Genomic DNA, 16,830 nt, shown 5'->3' on the forward strand with positions numbered 1-16,830 from the left:
CAAATTGGACCAATCACAATCATTTAGATTAGATACATATTTGGTTGGCTCTTGATATCGTTCATTATTATTTTGAGGTCACTGATTTTATTTTCTTTTGTTAAAAGTTCTTCAGTTTCAATACTCACTAATGCGTCAAAGTCTTCGATTCAAAGAGAATAGTATGATCTCAACTCTTGCATATTATACATATTAAAAATTTTCACTAAATTGTTGGAAATTTGATTACTTAAAAATTTAGGCATTTTTTAATTTTTCACTGCCTTTTTTTAAAAAAAAATGTTTCAAAAATGCTTTAGCTTAAAATTTAGGCTTTTCTTACTTATACTAATTTTTCATTACAAAATTTCTATTAACAAATTTAAATTTTAAGTTTCAATTTAAATAGAGCCAATCAAAAATGCAAATTGAAGTATGTAATTTAATGTAGATATGTTGAGAAATTAAAAATAAGAAAATTTAAGGTCAGGCAAAAGTATAATATAATTTTTTTTTATTTTTTTTCCGAACAGTTTTGAAAGTTTTATTTATACTAAACAGCAAATAAACATATTTTTTGTTAAATAAGTGTTTACATTTACATACAAAAGTGTTTTTTTCTGCTTTATACGTAGATTTTTTAAATCATTTTTGAAATAGTTTAATGTTTTTAAACTCTTTAAAATACATATAAAAATAAATTTATATATAAATTATAAAATAAATAAGAAAATTATTAAAAATATTATAAAATATAAGATAACTTTGATTTCCTGTCTTCTGCTTTGTATAGTAAAATATGTTTATGAAATCTCACTGCAAAATTATTTGTACTTTTTTTTAAAGCAAAAAGAAAATGTTTTAACTGTCAGTTAAACTGTTATCTTCTTTTAAACACTATTATCGATCATTTACTTTTTTAGGCTTTTATTTTATGCTACTTTTATTTAAGTCGTATGTGCACATAAGCTATATATAATCTATGCACTAGAGTGTTTATATCATCTATTTATTATACAATATATTTTGCACAAAAAAGTTTAATTTAGAGAGCATTTTTCTAAAACTAAATCAATTTAAAAACTTTTCAATTTTAGCAGCGGATAACATTTCTATAGAAAGTAAGTAAATTTTTTCATAAATTGTTTAATTTAAAGAAAGATTTGGAGCAAAGTTTATTTGAAGGAATTAATGAGGAAACATGAGACACAATGGTTGTTAGATTTGAATGATTGGGGTTTATAGACTCATTGCATATTATAGAATATTAGAATAAAATCATGAGTCAATACTTATAAGAGGGAATTCGAACCAAGGCTCATTTGACGGAATTAAAATCAAAAGCAAATAAGTATTGTTAGATAAATTATAAATGAAATTGAGGTTTTTGTTTTATTTTTATTTGACCATGATGTAGCAAACAATTTGATCTCAAGACCTTTCAAAGAGAGCATATCTTTGAAAGAGCTTGAAATTAACCCTACAAATGTGTTACTCCATGAAATGCTGTTACTTATTAAAATTCGTGTGGAGTTGTGAGTGAAATAGAAGAATGAAAAATAAAAATGCTTGCTTGAATATTTTTATTTTATTGAAGGTTGTTTTCATTAAATTATTTGTATATTTTATTTTTATTAAGATGAAGTTTGTCTTTGGGTTTCTTGCAATTTAAAAGTGAATGGAATTCACAGAGTGAGCTTAAAGCCAGCATACAAAACAACTGATTGGAAAGACATTTTTTCCTTTTATGCTCCTTTAACACCAAAGGGAGAATTTAATAAACCAGTGTATGTTTATTCTTGTGGAGGATCTCCGTTTTGGCGGCAGTACATTTCTTTTAGTGGTAGCCCTCCTAACTCAAGTTATAAAAATGATTTGATATTTTATGTTGCTAACAACAAACTTGCAGGCACAATAAAATTATACATTCATTATGCAGGCAGTGCTAGTGTGGTGCATTCAATGATTTCTGAAAAAAAAAATATAAAAAACTGGACAAATAAAGATGTCAGCTTTTATACCATAAAAACTATTGTTTCTAAAAATTCCTTGAGCAACTCAGGGTTCACAGTAACTAACTTAAGTGACTCTGATGAAGTTTCAGTTTCTAGTATTGATGGTAACAATGAAGTCAAAGGAATGTTAGCGGTTGATCTTCAGAAGTAAGATATTTTGTTCTTTAGAGATTTATTGATAAGTATAAATTAAAAAAAAAAAGTATAATTTTGTTACCATAACTGTTTAATATAAATATTTGTTAATATTAGAAGTAGAGAAAATCTACTTCAAGATGATTCTGAGAGCAATAAACAATCATATGATTCTGAATCAGAAGATCTGAATCAACAACTGGAAGAAAAAAACGAATCAGTGCAAAGCAATACTGAATATAATTAGTGAGTTAGATACTGTTTATTGCAAGTTGTTGTTTGTTCTCTTATTTTATTTTTTCAGTTTTTTGTTGCTTTTTTTGTTTCATTGTTCTTGTTTTTGTTTTTTTGTTATTGTTGTTGCTTTTTTGTTGTTGTTGATGTTGCTGTTGTTGTTGCTATTATTTTGTTGTTGTTGTTGTTGTTGCTATTATTTTGTTGTTGTTGTTGTTGTTGTCTTTTTTGTTTTGTTGTTATTGTTGCTTCTTTTGTTTTGTTGCTGTTGATTATTGTTTAGTTGTTGTTGATGAAGAGACTAATTTTGAACAGGAGGCACTGTATTTGGGAATCAATTTTTAGTCTTTAGTTTATATATCTTTATATCAGTATAATGCAAATAACATGAATTTGCATTGTTAATTTAGACTACGTTTTTGCTAAATGTTTTTTGTTGTTATTGCAGCACCTGTTGTTCACGCTTAGTTTATAAGATATTTAACAAAAATCTTTAAAGAACGTATTCCCTTTACTGCTGGTCATTTATTGGCCATTTAAAAATAAAACTTAATTATTTACTGCTCACCATTTAAAAATAAAACTTAATCATTTATCAGAATATGTCAGCTAATAAACAACTTCTTTAACAAAAAGTTAATTGTTTTATTAATATTAAATTTTAGTTATATGTAATATTCTTAACAGATATTAAATTTATTTTTTTGGTATTTTAGTGATTTAACATCATCTGGTTCTATTTTTGTAAGTTTTTTTTAATATTTTTATTTACTATAATTTATTATATATTTTTTTATTTTATTTTTTAAGTGAGGACATTTTTTGAAAAGGAATTTTTTGTGGATTTTTTGATATTTTGACAAACTTTAACATAATTAGTTACCGCCTAGAGTTTATGATTCGTTTATTTTTTATTTTTGATATTTTATTGTATATATTAATATATATAAAATAACACAAATAAATTTCTTTAGAATACTACTATCCCAGAAAGGGGAACTTACCAACCATATTCTCATAACCCATTAGCGATTGCTCGTTACAAACCAAACCAACAAGTATTGGATGCCCAGAGAAATGAGATTATAGATATATTAGAAGAAAATCTTGCAAAATATGGCATAACTGAAGTAAAGATTTTTTCAATATTGATATCCTAAAGTTTATATGATATAATATTTGGCCAAATAGAAATATATTTTTTTCTTATATAGCTTTATATTGTTTTAAATTTTTGTAAACAGCGATAACATAATTTGAACAGACTAGTTCTCACTTCTCTAGTTCTTCACTCAGACACAGGTTACTCTATGAGTGACACCATCTTTATAAATCATAGACTTATTATTATAAATAGTATTTTACATATAACTATTATTACAATATTTATCATTTAATTTTTTTATTGTTATTATTGTAACTAATATATTTTTATAACTATGATTTGTATTAGTTTTGATATTTTATTATGTTTTTATAATTATAATTTGTTGTTACTATAATAATTATATTTAAATATTTATTATATTATAATAATTATTTTTATAAAAATACTGTTGTTAAAGTCATTTGTAAGAAATTTTCAAAATGTCTAAATTATAAAATACCTTTTGCCTACCTTTAAATAACCGTGCAACTTGTAGACATGAAATATACATACAAATGAGTTGTCTTGGAAACCATTGTTAAACTTATTATATTAATCAATTGTTTAGAATGAAACTCAAATGTCAACATCTGTTTTCAATTCTAAAATGAGTAATCATGCAAAAGAAGCTGAATTAAAGGAAAGAACATTCCCTGGTATTTTAAAATTGCGCCAAGAGATCCAAACACAGCTTGATGAGTTTGCTACAAAACAATGGATGAAACGTAAAAAAGAAAATGCTTTTAAGTCGCTAAAGAAAACAGCAAATGTCATTAAAGCTTGTGTTAAACCTGGAAAAAGTACAACTGAAACTAGAGATATTGTGACTCGGGCTTTGCCTTCCATTTCTGGGTAGGTTTTTAAGAAAAAATTTTAAAAGTGCGCATTATTGATTTTTAAATGTTTGTTATTGCATGTTTTAACAATTAAACTTAAAACAAAACTGCAATATTCAACAGGTTCAAATAAAAATGACTTGTTTTGTATTTATTAGTTGTTTTTATCTATATATATATTTTCTATTTATTTAGTGAACACAGCAACTATAGAGATGATGTTCAAAACAAAACAAAAATTCGCATAAATAATGAATCAAGTAGCTCTGCTGATAATTCAGAAGAAAATAAATTTTCTATAAAGAATCATGAAAGTAGGCTAACACATGATTTCACCAAAGAAAATAAAGCAAATAATGAACTTTCAAATGGAATAAAAAATGATGTTTTATCATATTATGAAAGCAGCTCTAGTGATGATTTTGATGTTAGCCAGTCTTCTGACTGGGAATCAGATAGGTATATTTATATTACTAGTAATGGTATAAACACATACATGTACACACAAGCACACATGCGTATACACACTATGTAACAGTAGTTTTGTTTATTTCCTGATCTAATATAGTTTTTCGGTGCTGATATCAAAAAAGAAGTCCTTTTTGAGCTATTTCTTTTTGAGATTTTTTATATTAACCAGTTGTAAAGCATAATTTAAAAAACAGTTGTAAAGCATAATTTAAAAAACAGTTGTAAAGCATAATTTAAAAAACAGTTGTAAAGCATAATTTAAAAAACAGCCAAATGACTGTCAATATTAAAGTAAAAACAAAAAACAGGATGTTACCTCAAGTACTTTAGGCTTAAGAAGAACAGATCAGCTTTTCAGTTTTAAAACTTTTTACAAAAATGCAACAATTTTTGTTAAAAGTCCTTGGATGACCAAGACTAAAGACTATACATTTACCATCATGATTGCGTACCGTCAACTCTTATATCTTCCTTTTATTGTTGAAATGTCTTAGTAAACTTTATAAGTAACCATGTTCCTCTCTGACATCGCCTAAATTGTATTAAAAAAAAATCAAACGTCGAGAAACAGTATGTGTATAGACACACACACTTTTTCTCGATATTGGGTTCTGCCTCCAATAAATTTAAGCTTAAGATTAAGGAAAGTTTGTTAATGGAATGGAAAAAACCAGATATGAACAACCAGTTAAACCATTATAAATTATCACTTTTCACATAAAAGTTACCATTTTATTAGTTGTTACCCTTTTGTTAAACAATTTAATAAATTTTTTTCTATTGCCTATTTTGTCGCAATTATTAAAAAAATAAATTGTAATTAATATTTTATTACCTTATAATATTTGTATATAAAATTAAATAATTTTTTTTAACCCAACTGAAGATGACTATAAAATAGTCGAAACATGTATTGTATTTTATTTGTTAAAAAAAATGGTTTTTATTAATAAGTGGAAAAAATTAGTCTTATTTCTCAATTGTTATATATATATGTATGTATATATATATATATATATATATATATATATATATATATATATATATATATATATATATATATATATATATATATATAAAATAAATTTTACTAATGTCTTGTTTATTTTTAATTTTGTCGTTTAGTATACAAAAATCAGATGCTAAAAGAACAGACAAAAATGAAATCAGTAAACAGTTATATCCTGTTAACAGTAATGATCAAACAGAGGTTTGTTTTATTTATTTTTATTTCATGAATGCATAAAGCTACAAGTCTTTTAGTTTTGAGTGTGAGGAGAAGCACATTTCAACATGTAGCTCATATGTTTAGCATTTCGAAATAAAAGTAACAGTGACTTCTTGAAGCATTGATATCTTTTAATCATTATTGGTTCTGCACTTGATATGTTCACTATTTGACTTTTAGAGCAAGATTTTTGGTAGTACATGAACAATTGAATAATTTCAAATATAAAATAGTTATGTTTGCTAAACATTAGTGGATTATAAGGCTTGATACCACATTCTTTAAACCCATTAACAGTATTTCTAGCTGTAGCTACTTTAAAATAAGTGGTGCTCAAAAGATCACCAATGATTTGTCTATGATAGGTTGTCCTGGATGAGTGACCATAAAGTTGTCACATGCTTGGCTATAGTAGGTCTTTAATGGACCAAAAAACGATACATCAAAGGGCTGGAGATAATGTGATGTGTGGGGCAGCAGCCCAGCAATGGTGATGTTTTTTTCTCTGCAATATAATATAGCCTCTAAATTTATGTGACATTCGTGGTTGTCAATAATCAATAGAGCACGATATTCTTTGCTTGGTATTAAAAAGGTTTCGTAGTTGCTCCAGCCATTATCATTATACCTGTCTACAGTTCCTGGTGGTTGCCACAATCTTTCTTAATCTGGTGGTTACCAGGCTCTTTCTACATGTTAAGGAAACATAAGTTTTCTTGCTAAAATCAGAAAAGGTGGCAAAAGTTAGTAGCGCCAACGCAACAAAATATTGTTACACTTCTTCCACTTTCTGATGAAAGAATATTAGATATTCTTCTAGATCCTGTATGATTGAGAACCATGGATAGCTTATTAGGCAGAGTAAACAGATCTAACTCATATGCATTGTAAATTGAAGAAGCAGGGAATTTATATTTACCTCTTGCTCCCTTTAAATGTTGAAAAACTTGTCTACACTTGGTTTATTGAAACCCATTGCTCTGGCAATCAATGTTGTTTTCTGTTTGCGTTCACTAAATTTATGTTTTTTTATAAAATTAGCCAGCCAATCTTCTCCTGCCATCTTTGTATCCTTGTTGAATGGATGCAAAATATCATATTCTTCAGCAAAGTTAAAAATTAGTCTGCTACACTGTTTCTTTGTTAATACAAAAAACATTTGTCCATTGCTGCTATGTAGGATTTTAATTTTTCCTGTGCAGCATAATAGGCTTACTCAATTATTTACTAGGTGCAAATTAGTTTTTTTTTTTTAATTTATTCAAAGTTTCTCACATTTTCAGTTTTTTTTCAAGCGGCAATGAAGTGTAGCTTTAGGTACGTTAATTGCATTTGCAGGACATATGTCCATCTTTATAATTTTCTTGAGCAGATGCCATAGCTTTTTTGCACTATTCACCTTTTGAGGTTTTCTTTTTATAGTGTCTAACCATATCTGAAATATTATTATATATAAAATACATCATTATTAAATAATTATGACTAAGTTTTAATTAACTAAACAAATAAAACTTTAAACCATAAATAAAACACTCATTTATTTTAAATAAATTGTTAAGCTTATTTGTATATTGTTTATAGTTAATTTTATATTTAAGAAACTCGAATTCTATTCTCTTATTCTATTTGTTCCCAACTGAACTCTGACAAATAGAATTTTCATAATTATCTTTAATTGATTGCAATCGAGTCTTTTTTGCAGTAGTTGCTCTCCTACTTAAATTACGATATAATACTTCTACATTTCTTAAGATTTAACATTAATTTTTAATTCTTTTAATCCAAGCATATTTTATTAATTATTCAAGCATATGAAATAAAATGTCATAAAACTTGCCTCCCAAAATTTGTCTAAGGTTACGTGGCTTGGTTGACCTGTACAATGTTCTCCACTGGTCACATTACACTGATCAAAGATACACAAGTTGTTTTTATAACAATTATCATCTCAACCATTATAAGAGTTAAAAACTTAAGCTTTTATATAACTAGTAAAGATTTTCATCTATGTTATTTTTGTATGTATTTTATTATATGCATGTTTTTTATATATACATATATATATTTGTTATTTTTATATGCGCATTATTTTTATATACATGTTATATTTGTATTTTTTTTATATACATGTTAATCTTACATACTTACTTTTACAAACATGGCATTGATGTATACATTTTTTTAAATAATTTTTCAATACATTTATCAAATTATCTATTTATGACAGTTTTAAAGATGAAATAAAACACGAATATTTAAATTTTAAGATCCAAAAATAAATTTTCCAGATAAACAGTCTATTCTAAAAATAAAGTTTGAATATAAAAGTTATCATCATAGATGATATATCATCATAGATTATATTTTCAAAAAGACATTTTTTCATAAAATTGTATTTAGTAGGTCACCAGTATAAAATGATCAGAGTTGCACTATATTCTTATATATGACAGGTTTTCTTGCTTATTTTTAAAATCTTCAAAATACTTTAAAATTTTCCACTGAAAGCTTTTGTTTTAGGAATCGATATAATGGGTTAATAAAGTTTAAATACTTAATAAGGTGACCCCTCCCCCCCCCCTCCCCCCACACACACACAAACATCCTTCGTTTGTACTTATAAGTTTCGTTTTATGAGTATAAAAGAAGCTTCAAGGCAAAAGAACAAATATACCATTAAGCAATTAAAAAAATGTGGAAGTATAAAATATTTATATTTTCAAAGAAAGTAAAAAAATTGAATTATTGCTGTTTAATTATAATTTAGATTATCATTGGTTTTGTTTCTTAGGCATTGGGTAAATAATAATAAAGTTTATTCATAAAGTTATACTAATCTTAGTGCGTTAATCTTTCCTTGCTTCATTTAAATGTCGTAAACATCGTAAATAAACGTGCGCATTCTCGGAATGATTAAAGCACCTGTCTAAGTATCTTATTTTTTTTTAAAAAAATCTTTATAGATTTGTTTTTAAATGTTTTTTATAAAATCCTATGAGATCAAGGAACTTTGATTATGCATTTTTAAATCATGATAAATAAATTTATAATTATAAACAAGGTAATTTCTACTTTTTATTATAAAAATTCATTAATCATCAAGGACTCTATTTATGTCGTAAATACATTTAAAACGGCTGTGTAAACTTTTTTATTTTTAAAGAATTCTTTAACATTTTGTAGTTCCATCTGTTTTAATGAAAACCAGCATAACGAAACTGTTATAGAGTCATGAAATATGGTTTAATATGAAAATATAAAATGTATAATACAGTTTATATACTTTTATATACCAGTTGTATATCAATAAAAATAACTGAAAATTGCTGAAAATAAAATACTGATATTAAGTAGGAATTTTTCCCACATTTCATCAACCACTTAACAAGTTGAATTATAAATTTATTTTTGAAGCTATATATATATATATATATATATATATATATATATATATATATATATATATATATATATATAGAGAGAGAGAGAGAGAGAGAGAGAGAGAGAGAGAGAGAGAGAGAGAGAGAGAGTCATAAAAACCTATCTTTAAAAACTTGTCAAACTTGTGCTGTTAAGAAATAGTTAATAAGACATACATGTGTTCACATAAAATTTTCTAGGAAAGGGCAGCCAAAAAATAATTTTATTAGCAAGAAGTATGCTTTTTTTGTAAAGAATTAGCCAATTTAATTAGAAATCTTTTCATTTTATTAATCTGGAGGAATGTTCTATGTACACTGGTACAAACAAGATAACATACACTTTTTTAAATTTAGATACCATACAATCCTAAAATGCGTCCTCCGAAAGGTGATAAGGTAATAAAAGGAGTTATTTAATCTTGTTACTGCATAGATGTGTTGAATTATAATCTTTGAGTATATACCATTAAAGGTACGCGAACTAGCTGCAAGTCTAGAGGCTAGCTTGACACTTCGTGATCCTAACATAAAAATAGCAGGTGCAGTAGACACCATAAACGTACCAAAATCTAACTTAAAGAGGTCCGTGGCATTTAAAGAGGTAACTTTATACTCATATTTAATAATTATATAATTATTATATATTATTATTTATATAAATTATAATAAAACTGTAAATGAGTTTATTTGCTGTTTATTTTATTTATTTTTTCTTACTTTTTTTTTTTAAGGAGGATGACGAAGATAGTGATTATTCCCTTGATGAATCTCCTGAACCAAGAAACGGTGTTGGGTAATCATTACTGTATAATATTATTTTGATCAGAACCTTCTATTTTTTTATTTAAGTTATTCAAATGCACTTAATGATTTTATTTTTAGCGGCCAACAATACTTTGAAGATTACGACAAAGAGTTGGACGATATTTTATGTTTGTATTTTTTTTTTAAATTATTATTATTATTTTTACGATAGATGCCAATTGTTGTAAAAATTGTTATTTTTCATACAGCTGGTTTAAAGCCGAAACCATCTTCTTCGTCTACGCCAGATAAAAAGTCAAGTAAGAACCATACCGAGGCTACCATGGTGACAGATTTCTTTGACGATAGCTTGTAACGTGCCGCTGACAAAGTAAGGGTTTATTAAATTAATGTTTTTTGTGAGCCATTTAAATTTAAGAAATGATGTAATTATATTATTAGCTTATTGTATAAATAATCGCCGGATATTTAGTTCTTAAAAAGTTTTTCTAACGATAAGTTTTATTACTACTGAAAGTTTATATCGTTTATCGTAAAATATCGAATTTTTTATATTATTAAATTTCTATAACATAAATGTTTTAGAAAAGAAAATTAATATTTTTATTTTAGTTTTTAAAAATTTTATCGATGGTTTTATCAAATATTTTATTGTCAAATTATTTAATATATATTGATTTTCCTATATATAAATATATATATATTTTTTTTTTCGCAACGGGTAAATATATTTATAAAGTATAATTTTTAACAAAAGGTTAATAATTTTAACGAAAAATTTGTATTTTAGTTTAAAAATAAACCCCAGTGAAACACCACTTTTTTAATTAAAAAAAATTTTCCTATATCCTTTAAATTTTTTTATTCAAGCAACAAGTATGTTTGCGCGTGTCTTTTTCAGAATAAAGCTCTAAACATTTGCAACTTATAATTAAAGCATCGGAATCTTGCAAAAATTTAAAGTATAAATACTTAATATTTATTGATATAGTTCTATGAAACTATGCTTTTAAACCGACGAATACTTCATACTCTTTAATTTGAAATATTTGATTTAATTTTATAGCGACATTTATACAGGTTTATACTTTTACAAATGAACGTTTTGAATAATCTTTGAAAACAAAATTATGTATAGTTTCTTTAAATCTCGTTCATAATAAGTTTGAATTCTAAAATTACTCACTTTTAAAGTTATTTAAAAATTCAACGTAAAACTATATCAGATAATTTATAATAAAAGATAATAATTATCAAACACCTGATAAGAATATGTTTGTGCAAGACAATTATTGTTTTGCACAAACAAGTTTGCTTTAAATCTCTGCAAAAATGTTCTAATCAGGTGTTGGTCAATCTAGCAACATTTAAAAAGCATAAGTTTCTTTTTAATTAATAAATAGGATCTGGTCCTTTTTTTCTAAATATTTTACTTTAACGTCACAGCATAAATTGTTTGCTTTCCTTGATTTAAACTCTTTTGAAGTTTAATAATATTTAATTAAAGATGCATCCTGATTAACTTATAATGGGGTTAAGTAATTGGTTGCAATTTTACTTTTCTCTCGACAATAAAGATAACTATTAATAGTGACAAAAAATAATTTAGCATTCTGTCTTGTTTACATAAAAATGAATCCTGAATCAATTCACGAGCCTGTATTGTGCTCTCAAATAAGTAAACTTAATTTTATATTACGTCATAAACTTGTCCGGGTTGATAGTCGAGATAATAACGGAAGAACGTCGTTGCATTTAGCTATAATTTACTCAAACATACCTGCAGTGAAGCTTTTGATAAAATATGGAATAAATCCAGATTTTCAAGACAATGAAGGTAAAACAGCACTTCACCTAGCAATTCAACATAGCAATATACAAGCAATTAAGGTTTTGTTAGCCCACGGTGTAAAAATAAACGTAAAAGATTTATTAGGCTTTACGCCCCTTCATCTTGCATTGCATTCAAACAACTATTTATCCAACAAAGAAGCATTATTTTTGTTAGTTGCAAACGGTGCTGATGTAAGTATAGCAAACTCAACCGGAAAAACTCCTTTGCATACAGCAGTTAGTAGTTTTAATAGATACGCAGCAGCGTTACTATTAAAGGCTGGCGCTAATGTAAACGCTATAGACGAAACCAAATCAACAGTTCTTCATTATACCGTGAATCAAAACGACTTAAATTTTGTACAGTTTTTTTTAATAAATGGAGTAAACGATTCGATTGTAAATGCATACGGAAAAACAGCTTTGGAAATGGCTCAAAATGTTTCTGATTGGCGAATTGCTGCTATCTTGAAAAGTTACAAAACATCTAAACTTGATCAGAAATTACTATTACAAGATAATTAAACTATTAAAATTAACGTAAGAAGATAAAATGGATAACTGAAAAAAAATATTTTTGAAGTACCTTTTTTTTGCTGAATGTATAAATTTGTATTTAAAATACACATAAGAATTCGTTTGTTTCAATTTCATTATATTTTTATAATAACTCTTAATAGTTTAATTCTCGATGGAAGTTAAAAACAGAGATAGAGTTCTTTTTTAAATGTTAAGGGTAACCTTAGTCAATATTTCTATAGGGTTTTAGAGAGAAAAAAATAAAGATTTGATTGCTAAAAGCATTTTGTAATTCATTTATTTTAATTTATTGGGGGTCAAACCTGATAACTTTTGTTCTAAAATCTTATAAGATTCTCTAAAATATTTTGACTTGGGAAGTTAAGAGCTACTTTTTTTTTTACGTAAACATTTTACGTTTACGCTTTTTATTTACGTTTACGTTTTACGCTTACGTTTTACGCTTACTGTTTACGTTTTACACTAACGTTTTTATTATATATTTATATACTTCGGCTTTGTAAAATCTGTTTTAAATGGAACTGGAATAAATCTATACTTTGTTAACTTCGTGTTCAGACATAGACTTTGTCATATATTTGGATATTGTATATAATTTTAAACAGCAAAATAGAACTAACCTTAAAAAAAAAAGACTAACCAATATAGTCATAAAACTTGCAAATTTATTAAAAGTTTAAACATCAGTTGCTTTCTAAAATATCTTATATTTTACTTCTTCATAAAAGACATTCTGTACATAAAAGACTATTCTGTACCCGTGTACCTGTATTCTATACCCGTGTACCTGTATTCTGTACCCGTGGTTCTTTCTAGTTAAATAATATTCTTTCTAGTTAAAACAAATTTTGTCGTCCTAAAAAAGGTTTGGCGAAGACAACAATTGGAATATAAAGACTTCTTTATTACAAAAATTGATGTTAAATGATATAAATTTTTTAATAACATTTAACATCTTGAAAAAACCATAACTTTATAAAATCATTTCTTTTCAGAAGATTATTTAAAAAGAACTTCACAAAATTAACTATCAACAGTTAATAAAATTTTTAAAGAACTTTTTGAAGTGTTTTTTGAAGATAAAATTAAAAACAAATCGAAAAACTTCTATTTTTGTAATGATTTCAGTAAATTTATATGTAGTTTCTACTACATATGAATGTACTTATATTTTTCGTAGAATGTCATACTAGTCCCACTTGATTGTGTTTTAAACTTGGTAAGTAAAAATTCAAATATTTTCAAAGCATTAATTATATTGCAATCTCGCTTTTCCAAAGCAAGTGAACTTACCTGAATGATTTCTAATGATTCTACAACTTTCTCAATATGCTTAATTCTACAATGTGTTGAATATAAGTGAATAACTGACAAATTTATTAATATTGATTTTATTATTTCTTTCGATTCCAAAACCCGCTTCAGCATTGCCAACATTACAGCGTGTACGTATATCAATTGTCATGACTTTTTCCTTTCTTAGTTTTTATTGACACTCTCTTTGCAGAAAATCTTTTTTTACAGGTGATATTCCAATAAAAACGAGCTTAATTTTTAGCTTAATTTATTAATGATAAAGAATCTTGAACAAATTTGATTTTTTAACTGGAAGGAGCTACTTCAAGCCAACATTTGTCCTTTGCTTTGTACAAAATCTTCCTCAATGTCATCACATTCCTGGTCATTTATAGAAGAGTTATCAAGATCTTTTTCAAATATAATTACTTTTTTTCAAAAATAATTACTAAATCTGAATGTTTTGCTCATAAAACATCTGCCACAGCCATATGTATGCCATGACTATGACAAATTTGACCCATTTTTTTTCAATACAAACGATTCATCTGTTATAACAGAGATTATATGAGGTGCAAACTAAACTTGCCTGGTTTTTTAATAACAGTCTCAACTACCTTGGTAGCTTGCATTGTGTCTTTTACTCTTATCATACCAAGACTTTTCATGTTTCCAATTTTCATATGGATATTCATACACATATAACGTCTATTTTTTTTGAAGCTCCATTCGTCTAATGATAATAAAAATCTCTCACCATTCTCAACATTTTTTATTTAATTACTTTTTAATTTTTCTCTAATCTGGTCATCATACTTAGTTTCATTTTTTCATTTTTTGTCTTGTTAATGACATTTTTAAATCTTGAGCATTCCATCCTTTCGTAGTTTCTTTATTGTTTGCTAACTTTGCAAGAATTAATCCAGGACAAGAATTTTTTTTTTAAAAATAGGCTGAAATTACCTTTAAAGAATTACTTTGTGCAACTGATAAGCTTCCTAACGCAGACTCTAAAAGAAGGTCGTGCTTGTGTTGCATGTGGTACGTCAAAAATGTAGTTGATAAATGAGATTTAAGTTTGGTGTCACAATGCTTGCGTTTCAAAGTTTGTGAATTGTTTAAATTTTCTAATAAATGAATTCAAACCTTAGATCTTTTTGTTTTGGGTGTGCCGAAATATCATTGTTGTTGCACATCTTGAAAAATTTGAGTGTCAACTTCTTTGTGGTTAAAAAGTGGATAAAACAGTATCATCAAACATTGTTTAAAGTAACTAGTCAAATGTTGGTACTTGTACAAAATTTGTTACAAGTATTTAAAAAAAGTACTTTTTTATCCATTCGTGAGAACTGTGACAAGTTTTTCACATATTCTCATTCCGTTCCCACGACTCTCCCAGGTCTGCGTTTTTAAACTACATTGAAAAAAAAAAACAATATTAGTCCTTTGTGTTTCTCTATGTTTCGATGATAAGATTTTAATTATTTTTCTAGAAGTTTCGATTTCAGAATACTTTCTGAATGTCTTTGAATTTACTGAATGATATATGTAAAAATTTAAATCTCCATCCCTTTGTTGCCATGCAACATAAAGAGGTGCAAACTTTTCGCATTCTTCTTTGAGCATTATTGTTTTTAATCTTCCGTTTTGTGTGGCAAGGATTTTTTTTTCTTAACAAATTTCAATTTATTTTGGGTGATTGTTGGTAATAAATTGAATCTTTTCCAGTTGTTAAACTATTTTGAATGTAATATCCTGATGACTCAATACCCTTTTGATTAGGTTTTTTGATGGATGCGTCAAATAATATCTTTGTTTATATTTTTATGAAAATTTTCAAAATCTTTTTACACCAATAATTGGGTGTATTCTGTTCTTTATTGTTGGATCCACAGGTAATATTTTTTGGAATGCTTCAGTCAGTAGTGAATATAAACTAGCTAATGAAACTTGGACTCAATACCTTGATTCCAAATAATGGACTCTCGGCATTGAGTCCAAATGCAATTGGTTTTTTTAACTTTGCTGATTGATTCCTTTGATCCAACTTTTTTTGAAATAAATATTCTTGATATATGTGAGATTAATGTGTTTATTATATATATTTAGATAGAATTTTTTTGTTGTCAGAAGCGTAAACAAAAATTTGGTAATTTGGCTTAACACACAGCAATAACCATCATATAGCTATCTAGGTCCTTTTGCACAACTTTTTGAACAATCTGGAAATGCATTATATTCAGTCTGGAAATGATTATGATTATATTCAGTGATATATAGTGAATAATATAGAGCGATAAATAAGATTCATTGATTATTTTCGACAAATTAGATTCAGTGTGCGCAAGTAAATTATGGACATCATTGTTCGCATGTGTCAGCTGTTCGGAAGACATAGTAATTTGATTGATGCTAGCCGTAAACACCATAATAATAGGAAATAACCTTTTAAAAAATAAAAAAAACGTTCTAATTTTTTCAATAGCGGTTTCTCTATGACAAGACCTGATGGTCTTCTTTGAGTATCCGCGTTCTTTATATTTATTTTTATTTCTTAACAATATCTTGACTTGTTAACTTTTCTTTTCTTTTTATATTTTTGTTTCTGTATCATAAATATTGTAATAAAGAACAAAAAAACAAAAAAAAATGAGTTTAAAATTTTATGCTTTATTTACTTGTGGAAAATTGATATATCTTTATCCATCTTTAAAGATCTCTTTTTGTGAAACAATAAATTAAATGCACAATTTTAAATAGTGACTTTACATATAAAGGGCTTATTGTAAAACAATGACAAGCCACAAAAACAAATATTTGAGAAAAATGACTTAAGTTTTATTTAAATCTATAAAATCAGTGCTTACAGTAAGATGATTTTATAATTATAGCTCCAATTTTAAGAATTATGCCTTAATATCTTTTTGGC

General features: G+C 26.2%; 2 protein-coding genes across 3 annotated transcripts in view; both read left to right on the plus strand.

The window, feature by feature from the left end:
• The window catches only part of LOC101241137 (uncharacterized), a 56,817-nt gene extending 45,926 nt beyond the window's left edge, over nucleotides 1-10,891 (plus strand). The window contains exons 16-28 of one of the 2 annotated variants that reach the window (XM_065788028.1): nucleotides 1,077-1,100; nucleotides 1,619-2,141; nucleotides 2,247-2,375; nucleotides 3,080-3,107; nucleotides 3,338-3,493; nucleotides 4,079-4,362; nucleotides 4,542-4,805; nucleotides 5,943-6,027; nucleotides 9,822-9,863; nucleotides 9,940-10,068; nucleotides 10,199-10,260; nucleotides 10,350-10,399; nucleotides 10,481-10,731. In XM_065788028.1, coding sequence (XP_065644100.1) covers nucleotides 1,077-1,100; nucleotides 1,619-2,141; nucleotides 2,247-2,375; nucleotides 3,080-3,107; nucleotides 3,338-3,493; nucleotides 4,079-4,362; nucleotides 4,542-4,805; nucleotides 5,943-6,027; nucleotides 9,822-9,863; nucleotides 9,940-10,068; nucleotides 10,199-10,260; nucleotides 10,350-10,399; nucleotides 10,481-10,587 — 1,883 coding nt within the window. In that variant the 3' untranslated portion in view covers nucleotides 10,588-10,731. Of the gene's footprint in view, nucleotides 1-1,076; nucleotides 1,101-1,618; nucleotides 2,142-2,246; nucleotides 2,376-3,079; nucleotides 3,108-3,337; nucleotides 3,494-4,078; nucleotides 4,363-4,541; nucleotides 4,806-5,942; nucleotides 6,028-9,821; nucleotides 9,864-9,939; nucleotides 10,069-10,198; nucleotides 10,261-10,349; nucleotides 10,400-10,480 lie in introns of both variants that reach the window. The other variant, XM_065788029.1, reaches the window with a different exon arrangement.
• Nucleotides 10,892-11,712: 821 nt separating this feature from the next.
• On the plus strand, nucleotides 11,713-16,447 carry LOC101241047 (putative ankyrin repeat protein RF_0381). The gene has a single exon (XM_065788030.1). The coding sequence runs from the start codon at nucleotides 11,865-11,867 to the stop codon at nucleotides 12,588-12,590; it is 726 nt and encodes a 241-aa protein (XP_065644102.1). The 5' UTR covers nucleotides 11,713-11,864; the 3' UTR covers nucleotides 12,591-16,447.
• Nucleotides 16,448-16,830: the final 383 nt, after the last annotated feature.

This window comes from Hydra vulgaris, chromosome 01, assembly GCF_038396675.1.
Source record: "Hydra vulgaris chromosome 01, alternate assembly HydraT2T_AEP".
NCBI lineage: Eukaryota > Metazoa > Cnidaria > Hydrozoa > Anthoathecata > Hydridae > Hydra > Hydra vulgaris.

Coding starts and splice junctions, on each gene's coding strand:
- LOC101241047 (XM_065788030.1), top strand. CDS start 11,865: ATGAATCCTGAATCAATTCACGAGCCTGTATTGTGCTCTCAAATAAGT.